The sequence below is a fragment of the Nelumbo lutea genome, chromosome 7 (genome assembly GCF_056320005.1).
Source record: "Nelumbo lutea isolate HS-2025 chromosome 7, American lotus-T2T, whole genome shotgun sequence".
Taxonomy (NCBI): Eukaryota; Viridiplantae; Streptophyta; class Magnoliopsida; order Proteales; family Nelumbonaceae; genus Nelumbo; species Nelumbo lutea.
In genome coordinates this window covers 39991051-40015675 of record NC_142690.1, presented here as the reverse complement: position 1 = coordinate 40015675, position 24625 = coordinate 39991051, and the positions used below count along the sequence as shown (strand labels likewise).

At 41.0% G+C, this 24625-nt stretch overlaps 1 protein-coding gene, 1 long non-coding RNA gene and 1 pseudogene across 2 annotated transcripts; 1 reads left to right on the top strand and 2 right to left on the bottom strand.

Annotated features, from left to right (window-relative positions):
• Positions 1-16747: 16747 nt before the first annotated feature.
• LOC148846155 (uncharacterized) lies at positions 16748-17770 on the bottom strand. Its single transcript, XM_088955939.1, has one exon. The coding sequence runs from the start codon at positions 17768-17770 to the stop codon at positions 16748-16750; it is 1023 nt and encodes a 340-aa protein (XP_088812065.1).
• A 1469-nt stretch (positions 17771-19239) lies between these two features.
• On the bottom strand, positions 19240-23058 carry LOC148846153 (uncharacterized). Its single transcript, XR_016102547.1, has 2 exons — positions 22105-23058; positions 19240-19982 (listed from the first exon to the last, which is right to left on the bottom strand). It is a non-coding gene; the product is annotated as an uncharacterized LOC148846153 (long non-coding RNA).
• LOC148846154 ((+)-cis,cis-nepetalactol synthase NEPS3 pseudogene) lies at positions 21125-21724 on the top strand (annotated as a pseudogene).
• Positions 23059-24625: the final 1567 nt, after the last annotated feature.

Sequence of the window (24625 nt, the reverse complement as noted above, 5' to 3'; positions counted from 1 at the left end):
GGGTGAGACCCTAGGCACATATAGTGTAGGATTAATTGAATATTTGAACTGGACCAGATTTCCAATATTGCCCTGGACCTTGGAGATTGATGGGAAAAACTGGAAAGTTACACCCGACCCCTAGAATCGATTATGATACTACACTAGGTGTTGGATTGGGTTGTCTTTGATATACCAATCAGTGAGATCCTTAGCGGGGGTCGAAACTTGGGTATGTTGGGATAGTTTGAGAATTCATCTGAGTGGGTGATCATAGTGACAGGATCAGCCCCTTTGTCGGACAAAGGTAATGATCGGGGATGCACTCTCACTGATGGAAACCAAGACTGTCGGCAGCCGATTTCAACTGTTGAGATTTGTTTTGAAAAATATATTTTATATGAGATATGAAAGTATATATATTATGGTTTCGAAATGATTTGCAAAAGGTTTTAATTCCCGGGATCCATATGAGCAGAGAGTGCAACACTGTTCCTTGCAGCTGAGGGAGGGGTCATCTCTTGTTGGGTAGTGTATGATTGTTATGGGCTAAGAGGTTAAGTGTAAGACCATTGAAGATAATACCTGATGGGCTAATCTTGCATCTGCCCACAGTCCCTGTCTGTTATAAGGTGGCTTGGCCCAGGGACCAGTTAGGGTAGGTTATGGGCCCATAGAGACCATGAGATGGTTTTCAGAGGGTGCACTACCCATTCGGCCAGGCTTTGTAACAAAGACTGGACTGAACCCATGCGGCTAATGTGTAGATCAATGTTTGGGTCCCACGCCATACAAGGAAGCCCAATTGGGCAGCAGTTTGGAAGGCCAAGTGAATAATACATAACCTTAAATGGGCCATAAGCCCATTTCGAACTGGGCTAATTTGATTACTCACTTAAAGGGGCGAATTCTGATATAGATCAACTGATATGATTGGGCCCATACCCTATCCACTTAGAGAGTCCAAGAGCTAAATAAGATTTAGATCTGGAAGCCTCCTAATTAGATTAGGAGATGGCTGATCTGATCTGCAGATAAGATAAGGGTTATCCCTTATCACTTAAAGGGACTTCTTATCCAAATATGGTTTGGATTAGCAACTCCTAATGGGATTAGGAGTTGATCCCTTTAAGATTATAAAAGGAGGAGGGGGCGGCAGCCTTTAGAGATGCAACCAACACACTCTTGTCTTCAGAGCTGAGATCACAAGAAGAGAGAATTCTGCACCCTGCGAATACTCTCTTGCCGCATCTTTCCTACAGCCACCGCCTCCAGTAGTTCGATCTCCAGTTCTTGGGAGAAATCAAGATTCGATCTTGATGCCAATCTTTTGGATAAAAGATTGGTTGGAGTTGTATTCACAAGCCATCCAGTTGATTCTTGCGAAGGGTCAAGTTCTTTTGGAAGAACACTACTGATTCTGCTCCACCCTACACTGCGCTATCTTCAGTGGGAGCAGATTTTGGATCCTTCCTTGGGCGTGAACACATCCATTGGGAGATACTGCTTCTCTGTATCAGGTATAATCCCTCCCTACTCCTTTTGGTTCAGATTTGTTTCAATTTATGGTTCAAGAATGATCATTGAAAATATGATTTTCTAAATAGGGAATTCGATTCCCAGTTGAAGGAAGAGAAAATTTTTTGAAATTTGCCCCTTTATTCCGCAATCTTTGGGCGTCCGTGTGATGGATATCCTATCCCTTCAGTGCTATCAGAGACAGGTTCAAATCTTGAACCATTTTGTTTCAGATTTGAACCTGCACAAATGGGCAGAAGGCACTCTACCCAATTTGCGCAGATATGGGTTTTGGGAAATTTGTTCCCAAAATTGATGGGCAAATAATCTGAAATTAATTTTATATAAAATTGATTATTGTTTAGAATAGTTCTTTATGATTTTCTTGATTTAAGGGCTGTTCGTACAAGAGGAGATCGAATTCTTGGTTTGTGCAGGGAAAACTGTAAGATTTGCAGTTTCTTGATTTTTTATTACATTTGGTCTGTAAATAATTTTTTTTTAGACTCAATGTATAGGTATTCAATCTGATGTAATCATTAATAGAAATAGGATTTCAATTTACTTTTATTTTGGATCGAAGATGGCAGCGCAGATAGGGAGATTTCGTAGAGAAGGAGATTTTGCAGGTAGGACATTCGCTATCTGTGATTTGTAGTTTATGAAACTGCAAATTGTGGTCTAACCTCTATTTTGCAGGATGGATTGTGCGAACCCTGTTTAACTGATTCTTGATTTTCTTTTATCAGTTCTTTAATTTTAGATTATTTTCTTGAATTAAAGATTTAATTAAAGATCAAACCCTAGACCCATTCGAACCAATATTGGTTTAAACTGTTTGAACCAAATCTAGGGTTTAATCAAGGCTGAAAGTCAGCCCTAATTTTCCCACTAATGGGCATGAGGATTGATATTTAATTAAATGGTTAATTTGGCCCAACCTGTAAAGGCCCAGTTTTAAATAGTTAAAACTGCCAAAAGCCCACTTCAAAGTATAAAGCTATATGGGCCGAACTGGGCAACCCCACTTCAGCCCATATACTTAGATAATATTAATGGTTAATATTATGGATTTATAATGGGCTTCCAATGGGCCTTACAGATAATTAATTGATTGGATCAATTCATCCTTGCATGAGATGTTTGGATATGTGATGTGCTGCGTACATGGGCAATAAGTGCTTGGCCCATGCTCATTCGACAATGGCTCTTGCGCACACCATGGCTGAATGCACATCATGTCCATGGTGTCCCTTGTGGTCATTGGATGACCTCCCTTAGTGGTGGGCCCCTCACCTCATCAAGAGGTTACGTGCGGAACCCTAGCCGTTTTAAGGCCCACTGAAATCTGACTTTATGAAAGTCAGTGGGAGCCACTTTGGTTTGACCTAAAACCGACTAGGGCGTAATAACTGTTCCCTCCAACTAATATGAGTGCATGTGATAGGGAGATTCATATGATGAACTCTCTAAAGGCCTTCCATCATTAGCATGTGGATGGGTCCTTCAGTAATGAGGAAACGCACCAGAAAATGGGTTATCCATTTGCTGTTTGGCTTGTCTAAGTGTTTCATAAGATGATAGGGGCATCATAGACTAATGTGGGAGGGGCTTCACCAGAAAATGGGAACTCTCTCACGGTACCTTGGCGTTCACGAATATGATGGGTAAGCATTCACTGGACAGAAAGGTTTACCTAAAAACGGCTCTGAACCTTGTTTGACAGAGGCCAAAGGAAAAACTCATATGATGAGTGGATATGATCCTTCACAGAAAGGTGGTCGGGTTATGCAGCTGAAACAGTTGGCTCCATGCACCCTATGTGATTTCCCACATTTCCAGAGACAACCCGTAGTCTCCGTCACTGAAAAAGGAGGGAAATCTCAGAGATGAATAAATGGAAATGGATCGTAGATTAAAATCCATATCCATGAAATGAATATGAATCAAATTAGGTTGTGGACTGATGTTTGCTCTTTTATCAGAAAATGGCAAACAGATCATTTGCAAAGCTTCTTGACGATAACAAGCTTAAGGGCCCAAACTATGCCGACTGGTACAAGAACCTTATGCTGGCCTTAACCTCTGAAAAGTTGGATAAGGTATCCAAGAATCCTTCCCCGGATCGTCTGGGAGATAGGGCTTCTGAGGCTCGTAGAAGAGAATACCAAGAATGGGAGGAGAAAAACTCCCTTGCCCGCTGCTATATCATTGCCTCCTTGGACAATCCAATTCAGAGGCAGTTCGAACTTGACAAAGACATATTGGATAGTCTCAAGACAATGTACGAAGAGCAGAATCGTTATACTCAGCAGAAGGTCTTGAAACAGTTCATGACCGCGCAGATGTCCAAGAGTCAACAAGTCACGACCATTGTCTCTGAATGATGGGTTATATCAACGAACTGAAGGCTCTTGGATCCGGGCTAGATCTGATAACACAGATCAAGCTATTCTCAACTCTCTGCCTCCATCCTTTAATCCATTCATCATGAACTACAACATGAACAAGCTGAATGTCAGCTTACAGGAACTCAACAATATGTTGCAGAGGGCTGAAGAATTGATTAAAAAAGATGATCCCATTGCCATGATTGTTGAAACTGGCAAATCAGGCAAGAAAAGGAAGGCAAAGAGAAAGCCCCAGAAGAAGGCTGCCAAACCCAAGAAGCAGAAGAAAGACAAAGCATCGGATGCCTGTCACTTCTGCAAGAAGACCGACTACTGGAAGAGGAATTGTCCTGCCTACCTGGAATCCAAGAAAAGTAATTCTGAAACTTGTGTTATAAAAACCAATTTATTGGTAGATTCTGCGTCCTGGTGTATTGACTCTAGGGCTTCAACTCATGCGTGTAACTCACTGCAGGGGTTCAAGGTAAGCAGAAGGCTGAGTGAAGGAGAAGTCACACTCTACTTGGGGACTACTACAACTATTGCAGCCACGGCCATAGGAACCGTGGAGTTACATTTTAGGGAATGAACTATTATACTGAAAAATTGTCTTTATATACAAAATTTAAGGAGAAATTTGATTTCTATCTCAAAACTATGTGCAGATGGTTATTCTGTCTTCTTTAGTAATACGATTACTATTAAAAGAAATAACAAATTCATCGCATACGGGGAACTAGAGAATGATCTCTATGTTCTACATCCTTCTCTAGAAACTAACATAACTGAAATTACGTCGACTGAAATCCCCAAGAAGAGAGCCCGTGATACAGTTAATCCCACATGTCCGTGGCATTACCAACTTGGCCACATCAGTGTTGACCGAATCACAAGGTTGGTAAAGGATGGTTCTTTGGATTTTCTAACTTTAGAAGATCTTCCCACCTGTGATCCTTGCCTACAAGGCAAGATGACGAAAAGGCCATTTAACGGTAAGCCTGAAAGATGTACATGCACACTTGACCTAATACATACTGATGTATGTGGTCCCTTGAGTGTTAGGACACGAAATCAACACGTGTATTTCATCACCTTCATAGATGATTTCTCACGATATGGTTACGTGTACCTAATGAGACATAAGTCTGAATCCTTTGAAAAGTTCAAAGAGTTTAGACAAGAGGTCGAGAAACAACTAGGGAGAAAAATTAAGGCCCTTCGATCAGATCGAGGTGGCGAGTATCTCTCTGATGAATTCAGGGACTACTTAAAGGACAATGGGATAGTATCACAATTAGCTCCTCCTGCTATACCACAACTTAACGGTGTTTCAGAGAGGAGGAACAGGACCTTATTGGATATGGTCCGGTCGCTTCTCATACACCTAGAGTTACCCATATCCTTTTGGGGTTACGCATTAGAGACTGCGATTTACGTGCTGAATCAGGTTCCAACCAAATCGGTTCCGAATACTCCATATGAACTTTGGACTGGAAAGAAACCAAGTGTCAGACACTTGAAGATATGTGGTTGTCCAGCACACATTAAAAGAACGAGTGCAGACAAGTTGGAATCCAAAACCAGCCATTGCCTATTTGTAGGCTACCCAAAAGGCTCTGTAGGTTACCTATTCTATGACCCAAGTGAGCAGAAAGTGTTCTGCAATCGAAATGCACAATTCTTGGATACCGATTACATCCTGGACACCCATTGTCAGGAAATTGTTCTTGATGAGGAGAGCTCAGGAGTAGTGGGAGATGTCTCACAAGTTCCAGGTAGTGACCAACCTAGAAGATCCACTCAAGTATCCAGGCCACCAGTCCGTTATGGTTATGACCAGGATAATTACCTAGTGGAAACATTGACTAGTGAGGAGGATCCGTGACTTACGCGAAAGCTATGTTGGACATAGAAGAAGTGGGTGGAGGCCATGGGAGCAGAGATGGACTCAATGGAGACCAATGGAGTCTGGACTCTAATAGATCCACCCTCCGGGGTAAAAGCAATTGGTTGCAAATGGATTTACAAGAGGAAGAAGGGCCTCGATGGTATGGTTGAGACCTTCAAAGCTCGTCTGGTGGCGAAAGGGTACACTCAGAAAGAGGGCATCAATTATGAGGAAGCCTTTTCGCTTGTGGCCATGCTTAAATCCATTAGGATCCTACTAGCTATAGCAGCATACCATGATTATGAGATTTGGCAGATGGATGTCAAAACTGCATTCCTAAATGGAGATCTTACTGAAGATATCTATATCCAGCAACCGCAAGGCTTTATTGCTGCAGGTCAGGAAAACATGATATGTAAACTTAATAGATCCATTTATAGACTTAAGCAAGCTTCTAGAAGTTAGAACATCCGTTTTGACTCTGCTATCAAATTGTTTGACTTCGAGCAGAATCCGGATGAACCCTGTGTCTACAGGAAGTACAGTGGAGATAAGGTTACCTTCTTGGTTCTGTATGTAGATGACATTCTACTCATTGGTAATGATGTAGGAATGTTAACTACGGTGAAAGTATGGCTTTCACAGGAATTCTCATTGAAAGATATTGGAGAAGACTCATATATACTGGGTCTTCAACTCTATAGAGATAGATCGAAGCGGATAATAGGATTATCCCAATCTGCTTACATTGACAAAATAGTCAAAAGATATAATATGGAGAACTCCAAGAAAGGAAATGTTCCTTTCAGGCACGGAGTCACTCTCTCCAAGATGATGTCTCCCAAGACTTTTGAGGAGATTGATGACGTGAAAGACATTCCCTATGCCTCTACCGTAGGGAGCATCATGTATGCCATGCTGTGCACTCGTCCTAACATTGCTTAGGTAGTGAGTGTAGTAAGTAGATTTCAGGCCAACCCAGGGGAGGAGTATTGGACTATTATGAAAAACATACTTAAGTACCTTCGAAGGACAAAAGAGTTTTGTCTAGTATTCGATGGTAACTCACTACAAATCCAAGGGTATACAGATGCCGATTTCCAGTCGGATCCAGATGATAGAAAGTCTACATCTGGATATGTTTTCACGACAGAATCGTTTGTTGTTTCCTGAATGTCAGCAAACAGGGGTCCTGAGTAGCAAATTAATAGTCCACAACCCATTCCAAACGCATTGCCGTAAGTGAGGCTGCCTTATGAATGAAGGTGTTCATTCCTGAATTAGGAATTCAGCACATCACCCATTCAACTGTTGTATGACAACGCTGGACCTATGGGAGGATGATCTTAAGTGGTAGCATCAGCGGAGAATGTGGTAGACCCATTAACAAAGCCACTATCACAGAAAGTGTTTGAGAAACACGTGGAAAGCATGGGACTTCGGCAAGTACCTGATTGGACCTAAGTGCAAGTGGGAGCTGTTAGACAGTTTTGTATGCCCTTAGCTTCAATCAAGATGATGTACTTTATGAGTTTATTGTAAATGAATAAAAGTACATATTTGATTCATGTTCCCTTGGTATGTTTCTATGTAATACCCTTAAACTGGACACTTAATGAGACTCATGTTAGTTTAGAATGTTCACAGCCAGTGGGTCGGTCTGGGGAGACCTATCCTGACAGGGATGACATTGTGTTGCCACCAAGTCGGTTGGAGTGGCATGTCTTAGCTGCCAGGGTGAGACCCTAGGCACATACAATGTAGGATTAATTGAATTTTTGAACTGGACCAGATTTCCAGTATTGCCCTGGACCTTGGAGATTGATGGGCAAAACTGGAAAGTTACACCCGACCCCTAAACTTGATTATGATACTGCACTAGGTGTCGGATTGGGTTATCTTTGATATACCAATCAATGAGATCCTTAGCGGGGGTCAAAACCTAGGTATGTTGGGACAGTCTAAGAATTCATCTGAGTGGGTGATCATAGTGACAGGATCAGCCCCTTTGTCGGACAAAGGTAATGATCAGGGATGCACTCTCACTGATGGAAACCAAGACTGCCGGCAGCCGATTTCAACCGTTGAGATTTGTTTTGCAAAATATATTTTATATGAGATATGAAAGTATATATATTATGGTTTCGAAATGATTTGCAAAAGGTTTTAATTCCCGGGATTCATATGAGCAGAGAGTGCAACACTGTTCCTTGCAGCCAAGGGAGATGTCCTCTCTTGTCGGGCAGTGTATGATCATTATGGGCTGAAAGGTTAAGTGTAAGACCATTGAGGATAATACCTGATGGGCTAATCTTGCATCTACCCACAGTCCCTGGGTGTTACAAGGTGGCTTGGCCCAGGGACCACTTAGGGTAAGTGATGGACCCACAGAGACCATGAGATGGTTTCCAGGGGGTGCATTGCCCATAACAGTGTATTCAACCAGGCTTTGTAACAAAGGCTGGGCTGAACCCATGTGGCTGATGTGTAGATCAATGTTTGGGTCCCACGCCATACAAGGAAGCCCAACTGGGCAGCAGTTTGGAAGGCCAAGTGAATACATAACATTAAATGGGCCATAAGCCCATTCCGAACTGGGCTAATTTGATTAGTCACTTAAAGAGGCGAATTCTGAGATGGATTAGCTAATAGGATTGGGCCCATACCCTATCCACTTAGATAGTCCAAGATCTAAAGAAGATTTAGATCTGGAAGCCTCCTAATAATATTAGGAGATGGCTGATCTGATCTACAGATAAGATAAGGGTTTTCCCTTATCACTTAAAGGGACTTTTTATCCAAATATGATTTGGATTAGCAACTCCTAATGGGATTAGGAGCTGATCCCTTTAAGATTATAAAAGGAGGAGGGGGTGTCAGCATTTAGAGATGCAACCAACACACTCTTGTCTTCAGAGCTAAGATCACAAGAAGAGAGAATTCTACACCCTGCGAATACTCTCTTGCTGCCTCCTTCCTACAGCCGCCGCCTCCAACAGTTCGATCTCCAGTTCTTGGGAGAAATCAAGATTCGATCTTGATACCAATTGGAGCTGTATTCACGAGCCATCTAGTTGATTCTTGCGAAGGGTCAAGTTCTTTTGGAAGAACATTGTTGATTCTGATCCACCCTTCACTGCGCCATATTCAGTGGGAGTAGATTTTGGATCCTTCCTTGGGCGTGAACACCTCTATTGGGAGATACTCCTTCTCCGTATCAAGTATAATCCCTCCCTACTCCTATTGTTTCAGATTTGGTTCAGTTTATGGTTCAAGAATGATCCTTGAAAATATGATTTTCTAAATAGGGAATTCGATTCCCAGTTGAAGGGAGAGAAAATTTTTCAAAATTCGCCTCCTTATTCCATAATCTTTGGGCGTCCATGTGATGGATATCCTATCCCTTCAGTACTGAGATTGATTGTCATGCCTGTTATTTTGTCTATCTATTGATGTCTTACATCATCCTTGAGGTTTTTGAGGTCTTTGGTATTTTCCAGAATGTTTTAATGCAGTCGAGACGACTATGCGTCATTGTAGTTGAACAAATTAAATGTCATTGCATATGCAGAGGTTTGGGTGTCATTGTATTTGGGATGCACATCATCGCATGTGCAAAAGTCGAATGATATCGCAACTAAGGGTATTTGAGAGAGATAGATGCCATCGAATATGAGAGGTAATATCATCGCAAAGAAGAAGAAAGTTAAATTTCATTGCACCTGGTGTTGCTAGGATAGTTCATTGTACTTTGGAAAACTAAGTGTCGGTGTATCTCACCGCATTTCAGGATACTATGTATTTTGTTGGTTATTGCTCTTGGGGTTGCTAGGGTATGTAAGAGCACACTTAGGGTTGTTAGGGCCTTCACATGGAGCATACAACATCCTGGGCAGACTAGGGTATGTAAATGTTCACTTGGGGTTGCCAGGGCCTTCGCATGGAACATGCGGCATCCTGGGTAGACTAGGGTATGTATATGTGCTCTTGGGGTTGCTAGGGCCTTTGCATGGAACATGTGGCATTTTGGGTGGACCAAGGTATGCATGTGTTTACCTAGGGTTGCTAGGGCCTTCACATGGAGCATGCAACATTGTGGAACTAGCCACGACATCGCGGAATTGGTTGCAACATCTTGGAACTGGCCAGGGTAAGTATGAAAGCACTTGGGTTGCTAGGGCCTTCGCATGGAGCATGCGCCATCATGGAACCGACCACGACATTGTGGAACTAGCCGCAACATCCTAGAACCAGCCAGGGTAAGTATGTGTGCACTTGGGGTTGCTAGGGCCTTTGCATGAAGCATGTGGCATCTTGGAACTGGCCACGACATCGTGGAACCAGCCGCGACATCCTAGAACCAGCTTGGGTAAGTATGTGTGCGCCTAGGGTTGCCAAGGCCTTCGCATGGAGCATGCGGCATCGTGAAACCGGCCGCAACATCTTGGAATCGGCCAGGGTATGTGAGCACACTTGGGGTTTCTAGGGCCTTTGCATGGAGCATGTGGCATCATGGAACTGGCCACAACATCATAGAACCGACCGCGACATCTTGGAACCGGCTAGGGCATGTAAGCGCACCTGGGGTTGCCAGGGCCTTCGCAATGAGCATGCGACATCGTGGAACCGGCTATGACATTGTGTAACCATCCACGACCTCCTAGAGTTGGCCAAGGTATGTATGATGAGCTCCTAAGGTTGCGAGGGCTTAGTATAACCAGGGTGTCGGCCCGAAGGCAGTGCCCGAACCTGGTGAGCCAGGCATGTAATGAGTGGGTTGTGTTGCTGATTAGTGCTTGTTGCTTAAGACTTCCTTGCGATGCTGCAAAAAACATGTTAGCGAATTGCAAGATATGTGATGAATGCGTAATCGCTTGTTTAAAATTTATTTCAAAATTCATAAATCGGTTCAAAGTCATATGTTCATTATAGAGTGAAAAAAGGGTCTTATTTGAAAACATGTTGTTGATACATATGGTGTAACATAATTTCAAAACCAAATAATAATATATTTTAAGAGACAGTACTTTTTGAAAATAACCAGAGAGACCATACTAAAATAGTGTGTTTTAGTAAAGGTTTTGAAAGAAGAAAGAAAAAAAATGATTCTTTTTTAAAATGCCAAAGCATGTTTTCAAATCATGTGCGATTTTGGGTAGGCAACAAGAGCTGAGCTTACACATTTAGGGCTTTGGGTCTAATTTACTATACCAAAAATGTGGAGTTGAATATGCTACTGTTCAAAAGAAAACAATGAACAAAATCCATATAAGACTAGTTTTATTGAGAAAATGATCAAGGATGAAAAAGTTGTGCTCGGAATACATATATTTATGACTCGAAGAAAAATATGTTTTAAGAAAACAAGAATGATGATTGCATCCGGAACAAAGTAAATGAATTTATGTATAGCAAATGTCCCAAATTTTAATACTTAATTTGAAATTGAATTACACGCCTTGACATTCATAAAACGGGTCGTTTTGCTTTGTTGGAACATTTGTGTGCTAGATAGTTTGGGATCATTCTCCTTCATCAAGATTGAAGCGTCCACGGGTTTGAAATCTAATTAAGCAATAGTGAGGAGTTGAAGAAGATAAATAAATGAATAGGTAAGTAATCATCGAGGCAATGAAGATCCCAAGAAGATGGTAAGAGAGTCAATAATCTCAATTCTCAAGCTCTAGATCTGTCATTATTTTCAAAAATTAGAAATACTCTAGTTTAGAACGAATTCAACTACTATTATATATACCGTGAAGTAATGAAGATAGCAATCTACGAAATTCAACATAATAAATAGTCTGAGAACATGGAGCGACTGATATTCATCTACCAACACCGGATTACTTTCTATGAGATGGACATGTTTATTCATTTTCATTCTTGTTATACGTCCGTTTTGACACCCATGTCATAGAAATGTTCAGTCTATGAATCTTTTTTATTTTCTTAAAATCGTTCTAAGTATTCTAAGTATGGTCAACTTTATATCATTATATACAATACGCTCATCATCTCTCAGCATGCTTGAAGCATAGGTTCAAACCCTTGATTTTAAGGGAAACATCTTCTATCACCTTTCTCTCTCCTTTTTTTTAGAGAAGAGTAATAAATGGCTATTTTAAAGCCTTGTATATCTAACTAATTTGTCATTTCTATTCCTCCCTTTATTTGAAAAAGCACTTCATTTGTTATATTTTGGTCTGTTTGAAACCCCTACATCTTTGAACGGGATATCACGTTAAATGGTTGGGTCGTCCAAGACAGACAAAAGTATCACTAATAAATATTTTTCCAAGTTCCAATACTAATATTCCCTTAAGCTGCACAACATATCTCATGTGTTCTTAGTTAATAGCCTGCCTTACAACTAATCTCCCAATTTAACAACGACCGAAAATAGACTGTATTCATACTTCAACTTCTGGAATATATAGTATATTGCTTTAACTCTAAAGCAACTAGTTAACAATTTTAGAGTAGAAATACATCATCAAATTTTATATTGGAACTACGCAAAATTACAAACTAGCTGGGAGAACAGAATAGGAAAGGAGAAGTAAAAGAGTTTGGAAAGGCACAAAAAGTTCAGAGAGCAAATGTCGGCTATGCTATTTGAAATGAAGAATTGAAACAGACAATTTAAACGTACTTCGGCCGAGGAAATGCAGAGACAGAAAATTGAAATTGAATAAATGCGTGGGTATTTGAAACTTATTTTCACAACAAAGACACAATTTTCATTTGTACTCAATACGATTGACATCATCACTCACAATAAATCAGACAGCGTACTTCGACTGTGGTGACCTTGAAGGCACAAGGGGATTCTTCGTCTTTCTGAAACAAAAGTCCACCTTTTAATTAGTTAACGACTTGACTCTAAACTTAGAACAAGGAGAACAATAGGGTGATCTCAGGCTTGAGATTTCTCTAGAATATCTTGTCTAAGTCATAAAGTGGCAGTAAAAAAATCTAGGTTGATATTCTATTTTAGCACAGCGTTAGAAATCGTTTCATTTCAGTCTTGGACATCATCCTGAACCCATGTTTACAGTAACCAGTAAACTATATCTTTTTTTTTTTTTTATCAATAAGTAACCAGTAAACCATTTCCGAGAAGAAAGTGGGAGTTGAAGTGTTTACAAGGCCGCTAAGTTTATAGGTGGATATTGTTGCACAAGAACTACCATTACAGGCTTTGACAAGTGCCTCGGACATGGTAGCCACGAGGAAAAGTGAACATGTCAAGGAAAGGATCAGATACGATAGCTGTTCATATTATTATTAGACCTGTTCATGGGCCGGGCCGTGTTGGGATTTTACTTGTCATTAATGGAAATATGTTAGGCTCGAGCCCGAGCCCGAGCACGGCCCGACCAACGGGCCTATAACTTGGGCCCGAGTCCGGCCCTGATAAAAAGCCTGAAGCCCGACCTAATAAAAAAAATTACAATTTTCCCTATTCAAATTAGAATTAAAAATTCTAATGATTTTTTTCCTATTTAAATGAACAATGGGCCTACAAGATGGTTTATTTCCATTTCTTTTATGTTTTAAAACACAGGTTTACATTCTTAAATAAAAAAAAATTATTCAAATGGATATAATCACATAATCCATTTTAAGTCTAATTTTAGGTTGGGCTGGGCCGGGCTCGGGCCGAGCTATTTTGACAAAACCCGAGCTCGGCTCGAATTTATTGCGGGCCAGGCTTTTTGGCCTGAGTTTAAGCCCACGGGCCTATAAACATGTCGGACCACCCAACCCATGAACAGGTCTAATTATTATTATTATTATTTTTTCAATTCCATACCACAAAAAAAAGGGTAAATTACAAAGACCCCCTGTACTATAGGGTCTGACAAAGACCCCCCTGTACTTTATTTTGCGACAAAGACCCCCTCGTACTATGACCATGTGGTGGGTGCCGAACCCAACCAAAGATAAATAGTCATGCTTTGGGTTAATAATTTGCAGATAGTGATGAGCAAGGTTGTTCTCCACAGGGATTGGTGGATTTATTTCCAAGTAGATGGATTAAGGGGGATTTGTAAAGCTAAGGAAAACAAGTAAATAGCAGAAAATAACAGAAAACAAAAGATCAAATCAATGGCAGAAAACTTCCGGTTGAAGGGACAAGTTCAGCTTTGATTCATAGCATTGATCCTTGATGCAATGATAGATTCATATGTTTATGAATAAATTGGTTATAACTATTAATAAGCTTTAACAGCCAGCCTCTACTCTTATTATTCGACAACCAAAACAAGCTCTTTGATTGCTTCCCTTACTAATAGGCAGTCTAAACAAGCTCTTAGGATTTAACCTATTAATAGCATTAAGAGGGGAGAGATTCAATTCTGGTCAGCAATTTCACAAGCTCGGACCGTTTAAACTAGATCATACATTTTCCTAACATAGATCGAAAACTTTTTTGCAATCAATTAATGTTAGTTGCTACCATGATCGAACCTACCAATCGTATACGTAACTGGAGGTTCAATCGGCCATAGATTATTTTCATTGAATGAGCAAGGGGCCCTTCTTGCTTAATCAACAAAAATAATCCTTACAGTTAATTCGTAGAAAACATATGAATACCTATAGACAATGAACTGAAATAAATAAAAAAAAATCAATTAGATCTGGCAATGTTTACAGAACCAAGGCTTCCTTAACCCTTCAACTAGAAATAAAAACTTACAGACACTTCATGATGAAATCGCAGCTTCTAGATGTGAAAGGGGGGCGAACTCTTGCTTCTTCCTCCTTGGTTGCTGATTTCTCTCTCTGAAGACTCAAGCTCTCTTGGAGGATTTGATGCCTTGGGTGCTGGTCCACCCCCCCTTTGTATAGATTTGGGGAGAGGGCTGCTCTCCAACTCCCTTAAGGAGATTATCCTCAAACTGGAAAGTCCTAGTCTAAATTGAACTTATCCTACTTAACTCTTATCTCTTATCTTTCTAGGATTACAATTTGAGAATTTAAATCTGATAAAACTCTTTTATTGAGATTACATTCAACTTTTATTCTAATGGGACTCTTGGATCTTGAATTCGAATTGGGCTTCTTTAACAATTCGGGCTTGCTTCAAGACTTTTCTGCAAAATGGGCTTCAGCTTGTGAAATGGGCATTGCTGCGAAATTTCTTTGACTTTGGGCCCGAATTCTTCTTCGATACGGACCGGTTCTACCAAAACCCAAAACATAAAAGTTGTGGGCCTTTTCTTTATCTTTCCAGTGCTTCTTGAAATTTCCAAATCAGAGTCTGGAATTGACAGTTATGCCTAGATCACTGATCAGTGCCGAAACTGTGCAAAAACATCCGATTAGCTTTGTTTTCTTCAAATCGCCTATCTGCTTGCCCTGAATCGAAATACAAGAGTAATGAGTCTAATTAGGTTCCATTTAAGTGCAAAATACTAAATATTGAGGGATAAAGATATGACAAATTTTATTCTCATCAAATCCCCCCACACTTAAACCTTGCCCGTCCTCGGGAAAGTCAGAATTCAAGTAAAAAAAGAACAAGAATAAACTAGCTATCCTACAAATTTTTAAACTCAACTCTCCTTCGTCTTTCTCCACAAATATTCTAGGTTAATTATTGCAAACCATTAAGTCAACACAACAAAGTCATATACGATTCATTCATCAGTCAATCCAATTTTTGCTACTGCAAACCAGGTAGTAAATCAGGGAAAACCTTTTTATCTTCTCTCTCTTTTTATTTTCTTTTTCTCTCCTCTGAAGAAGTGAGTGCATTTTATTCTCCATCTCATATTTGGATTACTTGGTCAGTAAGTGCATGTTATGCTCCATCCTACTATTTGAATTACTAGCTAGTAGGTGCATTTTATGCTCCGTCCTACTATCAAATGACTTGGCTGGTATGTGCATTTTATGCTCCATCATACCAACTGTATGGTAAAGTATTTGCCATATTTACTTAAACCTGAATTTAGGACTAGCTTAAAAGGGAATGGCTTCAGAAAGGTCGTGTACTCCTTAATTGTACCTCATTACTAGGTTCACAAGAATTTTCCCAAAATATTGTTTCAATTGATTTCAAAAGAGTTGAGTGTTTTTTTTTTCCTACTAAAATAAAATAGTTAAAGCCTGTACTCCCTCCCCCCCCCCCCCCCCACACACACACTTAAAACTTGATACAAGATGGAACTACTAAACGCTAAATGCAAAAACAAGAAAAGAACAAACTTCCTGTTTTTAATCATAAACCAAATCCTCCGGGTCTTGTAGTTGCAACTTCCTATGTTTTTCCCTCTCATCCATCATGGGTGCGTAGCCGGAGGCAAACTAATGAAAGAAGAATTATGAGCAAATTCAAAAGAGTTCAGTTCAGAAGTCAAAGTTTGCAGTTCTGAATTCAGCATAAACTTTTGCTCTGCTCGTTGCAGTCGATTGGGCCCATTGTTAAGTGCAACTTTCAGTGTGTCTTCATCATCTAACTCATAAGTATGCTGCACTAAAGAGTCAATAACATCTATAGAAAAAATGGAATGCGCATCATTAGGGTATTTCATGGCATCATAGATATTAAATTTAATAATTTCACCATCGAATTCCATGGTAAGTGTCCCCTTATGCACATCGATTTTTGTTTTGGACGTCTTAAGAAAGGGTCTTCCCAGCAAAATTGGAGTCGAGTTGGAAGAATTATCTTCTTCTGTGTCGATCACATAAAAATCGGCAGGAAAGACCAAATTATTAACTTGGACTAGAACGCCCTCCAAGACTCCCTTCGGGTATGTAGTAGATCGATCAGCAAGCTGTAAGATCACGCCCATTTTTTTAATGGTTCGAGATTCATGGTTGTGTAAATAAAATGGGGCATGACATTTATCGAAGCTCCTAGGTCTAGCATAGCTTTTTCGATCTAGACATTTCCTATTTTACAGGGAATGGTGAACACACCTGGATCCTTGCATTTAGGGGGTAGTCTTTTCTAGAGAATGGCTGAAACATTTTTTCCTATATGGACTTTCTCATCGCCTTTCAGCCTTCTCTTAGTAGTGCACAACTCCTTGAGGAATTTGGCATAACGGGGCACTTGCTTAGTTGCATCAAGGAGGGGGATATTTACCTCAACTTTGCGGAATGTCTCGAGAATGTCCTTATCTTGCTCCTCCTTCTTGGATCTCGCAAATCGGCTAGGAAAAGGTGGAGCGATTTCTATGGCTTGGGGTGACTTTCCGCTTGAATCCGTTTGGGGAGATGGTGTCTCCTTTTCGGTTGTATCCTTGGATGCTTCTTGATTATGTTCATTCAGCTCCTTCCCGCTTCTCAATGTGATAGCACTAGCATTCTGTTTTGGGTTGGTTGTGGTCTGGGAAGGTAGCCTCCCTAATGATTGGGATTCCATTGGACTCATAGCCGTTGCTAACTGGCTGACCTGATTCTCCAGGTTTTGGATGCTTGTCCTCGTCTCCTGTTGAAATTGTTGAGTATTAGTTGCAAGGGCTTTCACAATTTCATCGAGAGACATACCTGGATTGGAATAGGATGAATATGGTGGAACCGGCGGCCTAGCTTGATGCTGATGTTGGAAGCCGAAGGGCTTGGTTCCATAGTTAAGGTTGGGATGATCCCTCCATCCTGCATTGTAGGTATTCGAGTAGGGATCATATCTCTTTTGTGGGAATCCTCCAACAACATTAGCTTGTTCGTAAGGTTCATCTTGAAGCATAGGGCACATGTCAGTTGGATGTCCCGGAGTTGAACAAATCCCGCAAGCCTTCACTGTTTGTGTATTACCTGTGGCCAATTGACAGACAAGAGAGGTCAGGCTTGCAATTTTTTGTTCTAGGGAGGAGATGTTTACCTCGTTAGCATGGGTTGCTGGAGGGTTGAGCCTATAGCCGAACTGTTGAGAGTTGGCTGCCATGTTTGAGATCAATTCTCTTGCTTGTGTAGGAGTCTTGTTCACCAACATTCCTCCGCTTGCTGCATCGATCATACTCCTATCCATTGGTAGTAACCCTTCATAAAAATATTGGATAAGGAGCTGGTCTGGAATTTGATGTTGCGTACAGCTGGCACATAGTTGCTTGAATCTCTCCCAATATTCGTAGAGAGTTTCCCCACTTAATTGTCTTATGCCACAAATCTCCTTTCTGATGTTAGCCGCTCGGGAAGCAGGGAAGAACTTCTCAAGGAATTGACTTTTCATATCATTCCATGTGGTGATGGAGCCGGAGGGAGGTAGTAAAGCCAATCCCTAGCTTTATCAGCTAATGAGAAAGGAAAGGCGCGCAGTTTGATCTGTTCCTCGGTAACACCTTAAGGCTTCATGCTTGAGCATACTACATGGAATTCTTTTAGGTGTTTGTGAGGGTCTTCACCTGTAAGTCCACAAAAAGTAGGGAGTAAGTGTATAAGACCATATTTTAGTTCGAAGGGTACTGCTAGATCTACATATTCGATGCAGAGAGGTTGTTGGTGCAGATCTGGTGCGGCTAGTTCCCTAAGGGTTCTCTCTTCACTATTGGCCATGACTTCTTCTTTAGGATGGTTGGGTGGCTCAATGATTTCTGCAGTCGACTTCACCATGGAAGTTGGGAGTGATGCTGCTTGGTTGTGGCGTTGGTTGGCTTCTTTCCTCAAGTGGCGAACTGTGTTCTCGATCTCAGGGTCGTAGTGGAGTTCACCTATATGAGAAGAGCGAGGTATAAACCAAACAAAAGGAAATAAATCTACTTAGGACGCCAATCCCCGGCAGCGGCACCAAAATTTGGTGGGTGCCGAGCCCAACCAAAGATAAATAGTCTTGCTTTGGGTTAATAATTTGCAGATAGTGATGAGCAAGGTCGTTCTCCACAGGGATTGGTGGATTTATTATCATGTAGATGGATTAAGGGGGGTTTGTAAAGCTAAGGAAAACAAGTAAATGTCAGAAAATAACAGAAAACAAAAGATCAAATCGATGGGAGAAAACTTCTGGTTGAAGGGACAAGTTCAACTTTGATTCGTAGCATTGATCCTTGATGCAAAGATAGATTCATATGTTTATGAATAAATTGGTTATAGCTATTAACAAGCTTTAACAGCCAACCCCTACTCTTATTATTCGACAACCAAAACAAGCTCTTTGATTGCTTCCCTTACTAATAGACAGTCTTAAACAAACTCTTAGGATTTAACCTATTAATAGCATTAAGAGGGGAGAGACCCAATTCTGGTCAGCAATCTCACAAGCTCGGACCATTTAAACCAGATCATACATTTTCCTAACATAGATCGAAAAGTTTTTTGCAATCAATTTATGTTAGTTGCCACCATGATCGAACCTACCAATCGTATATGAAACTGGAGGTTCAATCGGCCATAGATTATTTTCATTGAATGAGCAAGGGGCCCTTCTTGCTTAATCAACAAAAATAATCCTTACAGTTAATTCGTAGAAAACATATGAATACCCATAAACAATGAACTGAAATAAATAAAAAAAAAATCAATTAGATCTGACAATGTTTACAGAATCAAGGCTTCCCTAACCCTTCAACCATAAATAAAAACTTACAGACACTTCATGATGAAATCGTAGCTTCCAAATGAGAAGGGGGGCGAACTCTTGCTTCTTCCTCCTTGGTTGCTGATTTCTCTCTTTGAAGACTCAAGCTTTCTTGGAGGAATTGATGCCTTGGGTGCTGGTCTGCCCCCCTTTATATAGATTTGGGGAGAAGGCTGCTCTCCAACTCCCTTAAGGAGATTATCCTCAAATTGGAAAGTCCTAGTGTAAATTGAACTTATCCTACCTAACTCTTATCTCTTATCTTTCTAGGATTACAATTTGATAATTTAAATATGATAAAACTCTTTTATTGAGATTACATTCAACTTTTATTCTAATGGGACTCTTGGATCTTGAATTCGAACTGGGCTTCTTTAACAATTCGGGCTTGCTTCAAGACTTTTCTACGAAATGGGGTTCAGCTTGTGAAATGGGCCTTGCTACGAAATTGTTCCGACTTTGGGCCCGAATTCGTCTTCGATTCGGACCGATTCTGCCAAAACCCAAAACATAAAAGTTGTGAGCATTTTCCTTATCTTTACAGTGCTTCTTGAAATGTCCAAATCAGAGTTCGGAATTGAGAATAATGCCCAGATCACTGATCGGTGCCGAAACTATGCAAAAAACTTCTGGTTAGCCTTGTTTTCTTCCAATCGCCTATCTGCTTGCCCTGAATCGAAATACAAGAGTAATGAGTCTAATTAGATACCAATTAAGTGCAAAATACTAAATATTGAGGGATAAAGATATGACAAGTTTTATTCTCATCACCAACAAAGACCCCTTTCATTAGCTTTAGGTTGAAATCTGCGGTTGCAATATTTTTAATCTCCATATTACCCTTGTAAGAAAAAGACTGTTTATCTTCCCTGACCTCACGATACAGGAATAGTAGCAGCGGAGTAATCCAACCAGCGAAGGAGACGTCGACAAAGAAGGGGAAGAGATTTGCCATGATCGACAGTGGCGTCTTCCGTTCTGGATTCCCAGACACAGCGAACTTGGGGAGAGATGTCAATTAATTGACGTCGGTGTTGCCAACGCTGATGAGGACACACAGTTCACTCTGATCTCATGCTTACCAAGATACCGACTAGCCGATCGCACTCTGACAAAGGGGATGGCGAGAGAATGACAGCTCGAAGCGAGAGCTCTATTGGGGCGCAATGGACCCCTTGGCATCGAGCAAAGACGATATGTGAGTTTCAGAAGAAGCCTATAGGCCTCCAGTGCACCGTATCACTAACAACTACACACTGCGGGGAGCTTCATAGCTAACAGGGTCAACTTGTTCACCATCGAGCAAAAGATGACACAGAGCTTAGCGCTAATGGAAGAGCACGGCCAAATCATGGTTGCTTGAGAAAAGGTTAAGCCATTTCTCGAACAGCGAGCCAACCCAAGACATGGGCTTAGCTATTGAGAGCAAAACTTTTTGTAAAAGGACAAAGATGAAAATGAGCCACTGACGTTGGAACTCTGTTATCCTCCTTTCTTCTGAGTATTCCACAAATCTTATATTCTCTATGTTGGAGGACAATAGAAGGTAGATGAGATCGATCAACCCTGCTTTCTCTAGTTTCAAAACGAGACGATTACTACAAAAATCCTCCTCATTGCACGCCATTCTTTCTCTCAGAGAGGGGGGGGGGGGGGGGGGTGGGGCCAGCCGGGCAGGCAATAAAGATGAAAGGACGCGACTGCAGGTCTGACTAACTATGGTGCCTTCAGTCCCAAGTCCCAACCCAAAAAATGAAAAACAAACGATTCCCTCTAAATGAAGTACTTGTGCGTGTTCTTTTATTTATAGAAATGCTCATTGATGGCTTTAGGTACAGGAACAACAGTAATGGCGGTAATCCAAGCAGCAGCATTAGGAAGGCCACTGCATGCCTCTTCGTCGATCATGTCTGCCTTGTCGTCATCATCGCCGATGTCCAAGACGAACTGGGCCAGTGGGTCGCCACATCTATTGGCATGGATAGGTGTATCTATATATACTGTGACGTCATCGATGAAGATCAAATCAAGTCCATGGTGGAATGAACGGTTCGAAGCTACGGTCACCTGGACATCATGTTCAGCAACGCTGGTATCTTTTACAACCACCAGGGTATCTTGGACCTTGATTTAATTGCTTACGATCATCTCTTCGCCGTAAACGTCTGGGGAATGGCCGCCTGCGTGAAGCACACCGCGCAATTCATAGTGGATACAGACGTCAAGGGGAGCATTGTGTGCATGGCAAGCATGGTTGCAACTAGCTGAGCCGAGAACTACACTAACTACGTCATGTCAAAACACGTAGTGTTGGGGTTGGTGTGGTCGGCCAGTTGGTATCTTGGTAAGCACGAGATCAGAGTGAATTGCATGTCCCCGTCAGCGTTGGCAACATTGACGTCAATTAATTGATATCTCTCCCAAAGTTTGGTGTGCTTGGGAATCTAGAATGAAAGACGCCACTATCGACCATGGAAAAGTTGAGAGGAGGGAATCGTGAGGTGGGAAAAGATGAACAATGTTTTTCTATGGGGATTAAAAAATATTGCAACTACCGTTTTAATGGAAAGCTAATAGAAGGGGTCTTTGTCTCACTATCATAATATAAGGGGGGTCTTTGTTACAGACCCCATAGTATAGTATAGGGGGGATGGTCTTTGTAATTTATCATAAAAAAAAGAAAACCCACAATTAACAGTGAAATTGTAGCTATACGAGTTAAATAAGGCAAAACTAAAGATTGGGGTCATACAACACTAGTAACAAAAGCAAAGAAACAGAAAGCATCATACCTGAGAGTTTCCATTCTCTAATCTTCTTTGGCAGAAAGCGAAGTCGGTGCCACAACTAATATTGATCAACCTGATCAAATCAACCGACTCTCTTGTCCCTTTTTGAATGCTATACTACGCTCAAGGGTAGACGTGATGGAGTTTTGTCGTTTGTTTGATCAGTAACCATTGTTGTGACCAGGAACTTGGATCTCCATTTGGGTTTCAAAGGTCGGTGAAGAACCTCCAAGTTCACCATTTCAATATGGAAGAAACACAATCTCTAGACACGGAGGTAAGGAAGCGATCGAATCTTTATGTGCGAGCAAGAGCACCTTCACGTAAAAGACTTTATTTGAGACCAGATCGATGAGGCCGGAGGCCGGAACACCAATAGAAGACCAAAGCAAAGACAGAAATCAAGAAAAATCCTTTCCTGAAGATCTTAAGACAAGCTTAAAACATCAAAATCCTAGAGCCCAACGGAGTGAGCGAGAAGAGGACAGATTTCTTATCTTTTCAATGAACTTGAGAGATAGGCAGAATGACTCAATCTAGAACATTGAAACAAATCCTAGATGATGAGTGCCTCAGTACTAGGAAAATAGGTCTAAGATAAAGATGTAGAAACCGTCATGGAATTCTTGTTGCTTTTTCCCCAATCAGCAAGTCTCGACTTTTTATCAAAATGAGAGATTGAAATTTCACTTTTCCCCTACCGAAGTCAGGATCAATAATTCAGTCCTCTCATCTTTTTTTTATCAGTGCCAATTTCTTCATCACAGATCTTAAAACCGCCGCTGCACTTGTCAGTGGTTGGAGAGGGATTGATACATCGGTTGATGCCTCAAATGCCGTGGGCGGTTCGGCTAAGAAAACCTACATAGCCCTGTGTTGCTAACAGAGATAGTTGAAATCATTTGCTCTGATTTCAACTCCCAACTCTCATCAGATCTTGATGCCATCGTCCCCTCCAGAGATCGGAAATGAACCAGAGATTCTAATGTTTTCACCATTGGTAAGGTTGTGGCGGTTGGTCGAGTCTTTGAAGGTTCGGAGAAGGCGATGGAAAAGATAGAGGTTGTGGGGAAGAGAGTGGAAGAGAGGAGAGAAGGGAGTGACCCCCTTGTGAGAAACCCTAGATCAAAGTTATATTGTCCTTCCTCCCTGGGGAAGAGTTGTCCTCCCCTTTTATAGAGAGAGAGACAAGGCTATAAGGAGAATGACTTAAAAGAAGACCTTTCTTGTTAGGAAAGGAGATCTTTCCTTTTCGTTTGATTATTAAGGGAGCATTATTGGGGTTTTGCCATGTGTCCAATGAGATCATTTGAAAATAGGGTTTTCTTTCCCTTAAGGATTCTCTACGTATGCTATTTCTTTTTGTGACCCTTTTACACTAGCGTAGCACAGGTGACATCATCATACGGCAGGCACGCTTTTACTAAACCCATGAATTTTCTTATCACACGTAATTTAAAGATGCACGTGTAATCGATATTTTTTCCCAGTTTTTTTGTGGTTTGTAATGGTCTCGGGTTCATCGTAAATTCACGCATGTCTAAGATTCATCATAGATCTATGAACTCATCGCAAACATGTGATGGGTTATGGATTCATTGTAGGCATTTGTGTAGTGTAAAGGAATTTGAAATCCATCGTATGGGTGATCGAACCATGCAAGATGGCTAGGCAAATTTTCAAAAATTTTCTTTTCACCTTCTGAGAATCGTATTCCCTGATTTAGAAAAATAACATTTTTTAAGGATCGTTCTTGCACCAAAACTGGACCAGATCTGAAAACAAAAGGAGGGAGATGCATATCTGATATGGAATCCACAGATGTTGCTCCCAAAGTGGTAGTTCATTCCCAAACTGAATCCCAAAACCAGCTTCCACTTTGATGGTGCAACTTTGAATGAAGCCAGTTCAACAATGCATTTTTCAGCAAAACTGCAATCCAACTATATGGATCGAACAAGGGAGGTGAGCACAAAATTTCTCTGCAATTTTCTTGCAAAATTCAGAGAAATAACTGATCCAAAATCAGTCCAAGAAGGTGAGATTGAATTAGGGTTTCTAGTGGAAAGAGTAGAGAGAGACAACTAAAAGCAAAGAGTCATCTAGAGCAGTTCACCTCCTCTCTTTTTATAAGCCTTATGGAGAACCACTGCTAATCGAATTAGGAGGTTCCTAATCCAAATCTTTATTTGGATTTGGACTCTATCAGTGGATAATACTTATCCTCTTATGAGGATAGGTTCTTCAGACCCATATCCAAACCCATATTCGCCCATGTCACATAACTGCTTAAGATGTCATGTGACATCTTGATTAATCTCATTAATAATGGGCTTTAGGCCCATTAAGCAAGTGGCTCACATCCCAAGATAGTTCCTGGCCCATGTAGATTCAATTTGTATGGCGTGGGACCCCAACAATGACCTTACATAAGCCCACATCAGTTTAGCCTAGCCTCTATGAAAAGGCTTGGCCGAATTCACTACCAATTGTAGTGAACCCCTGAGTCCATCAATATGGGCTC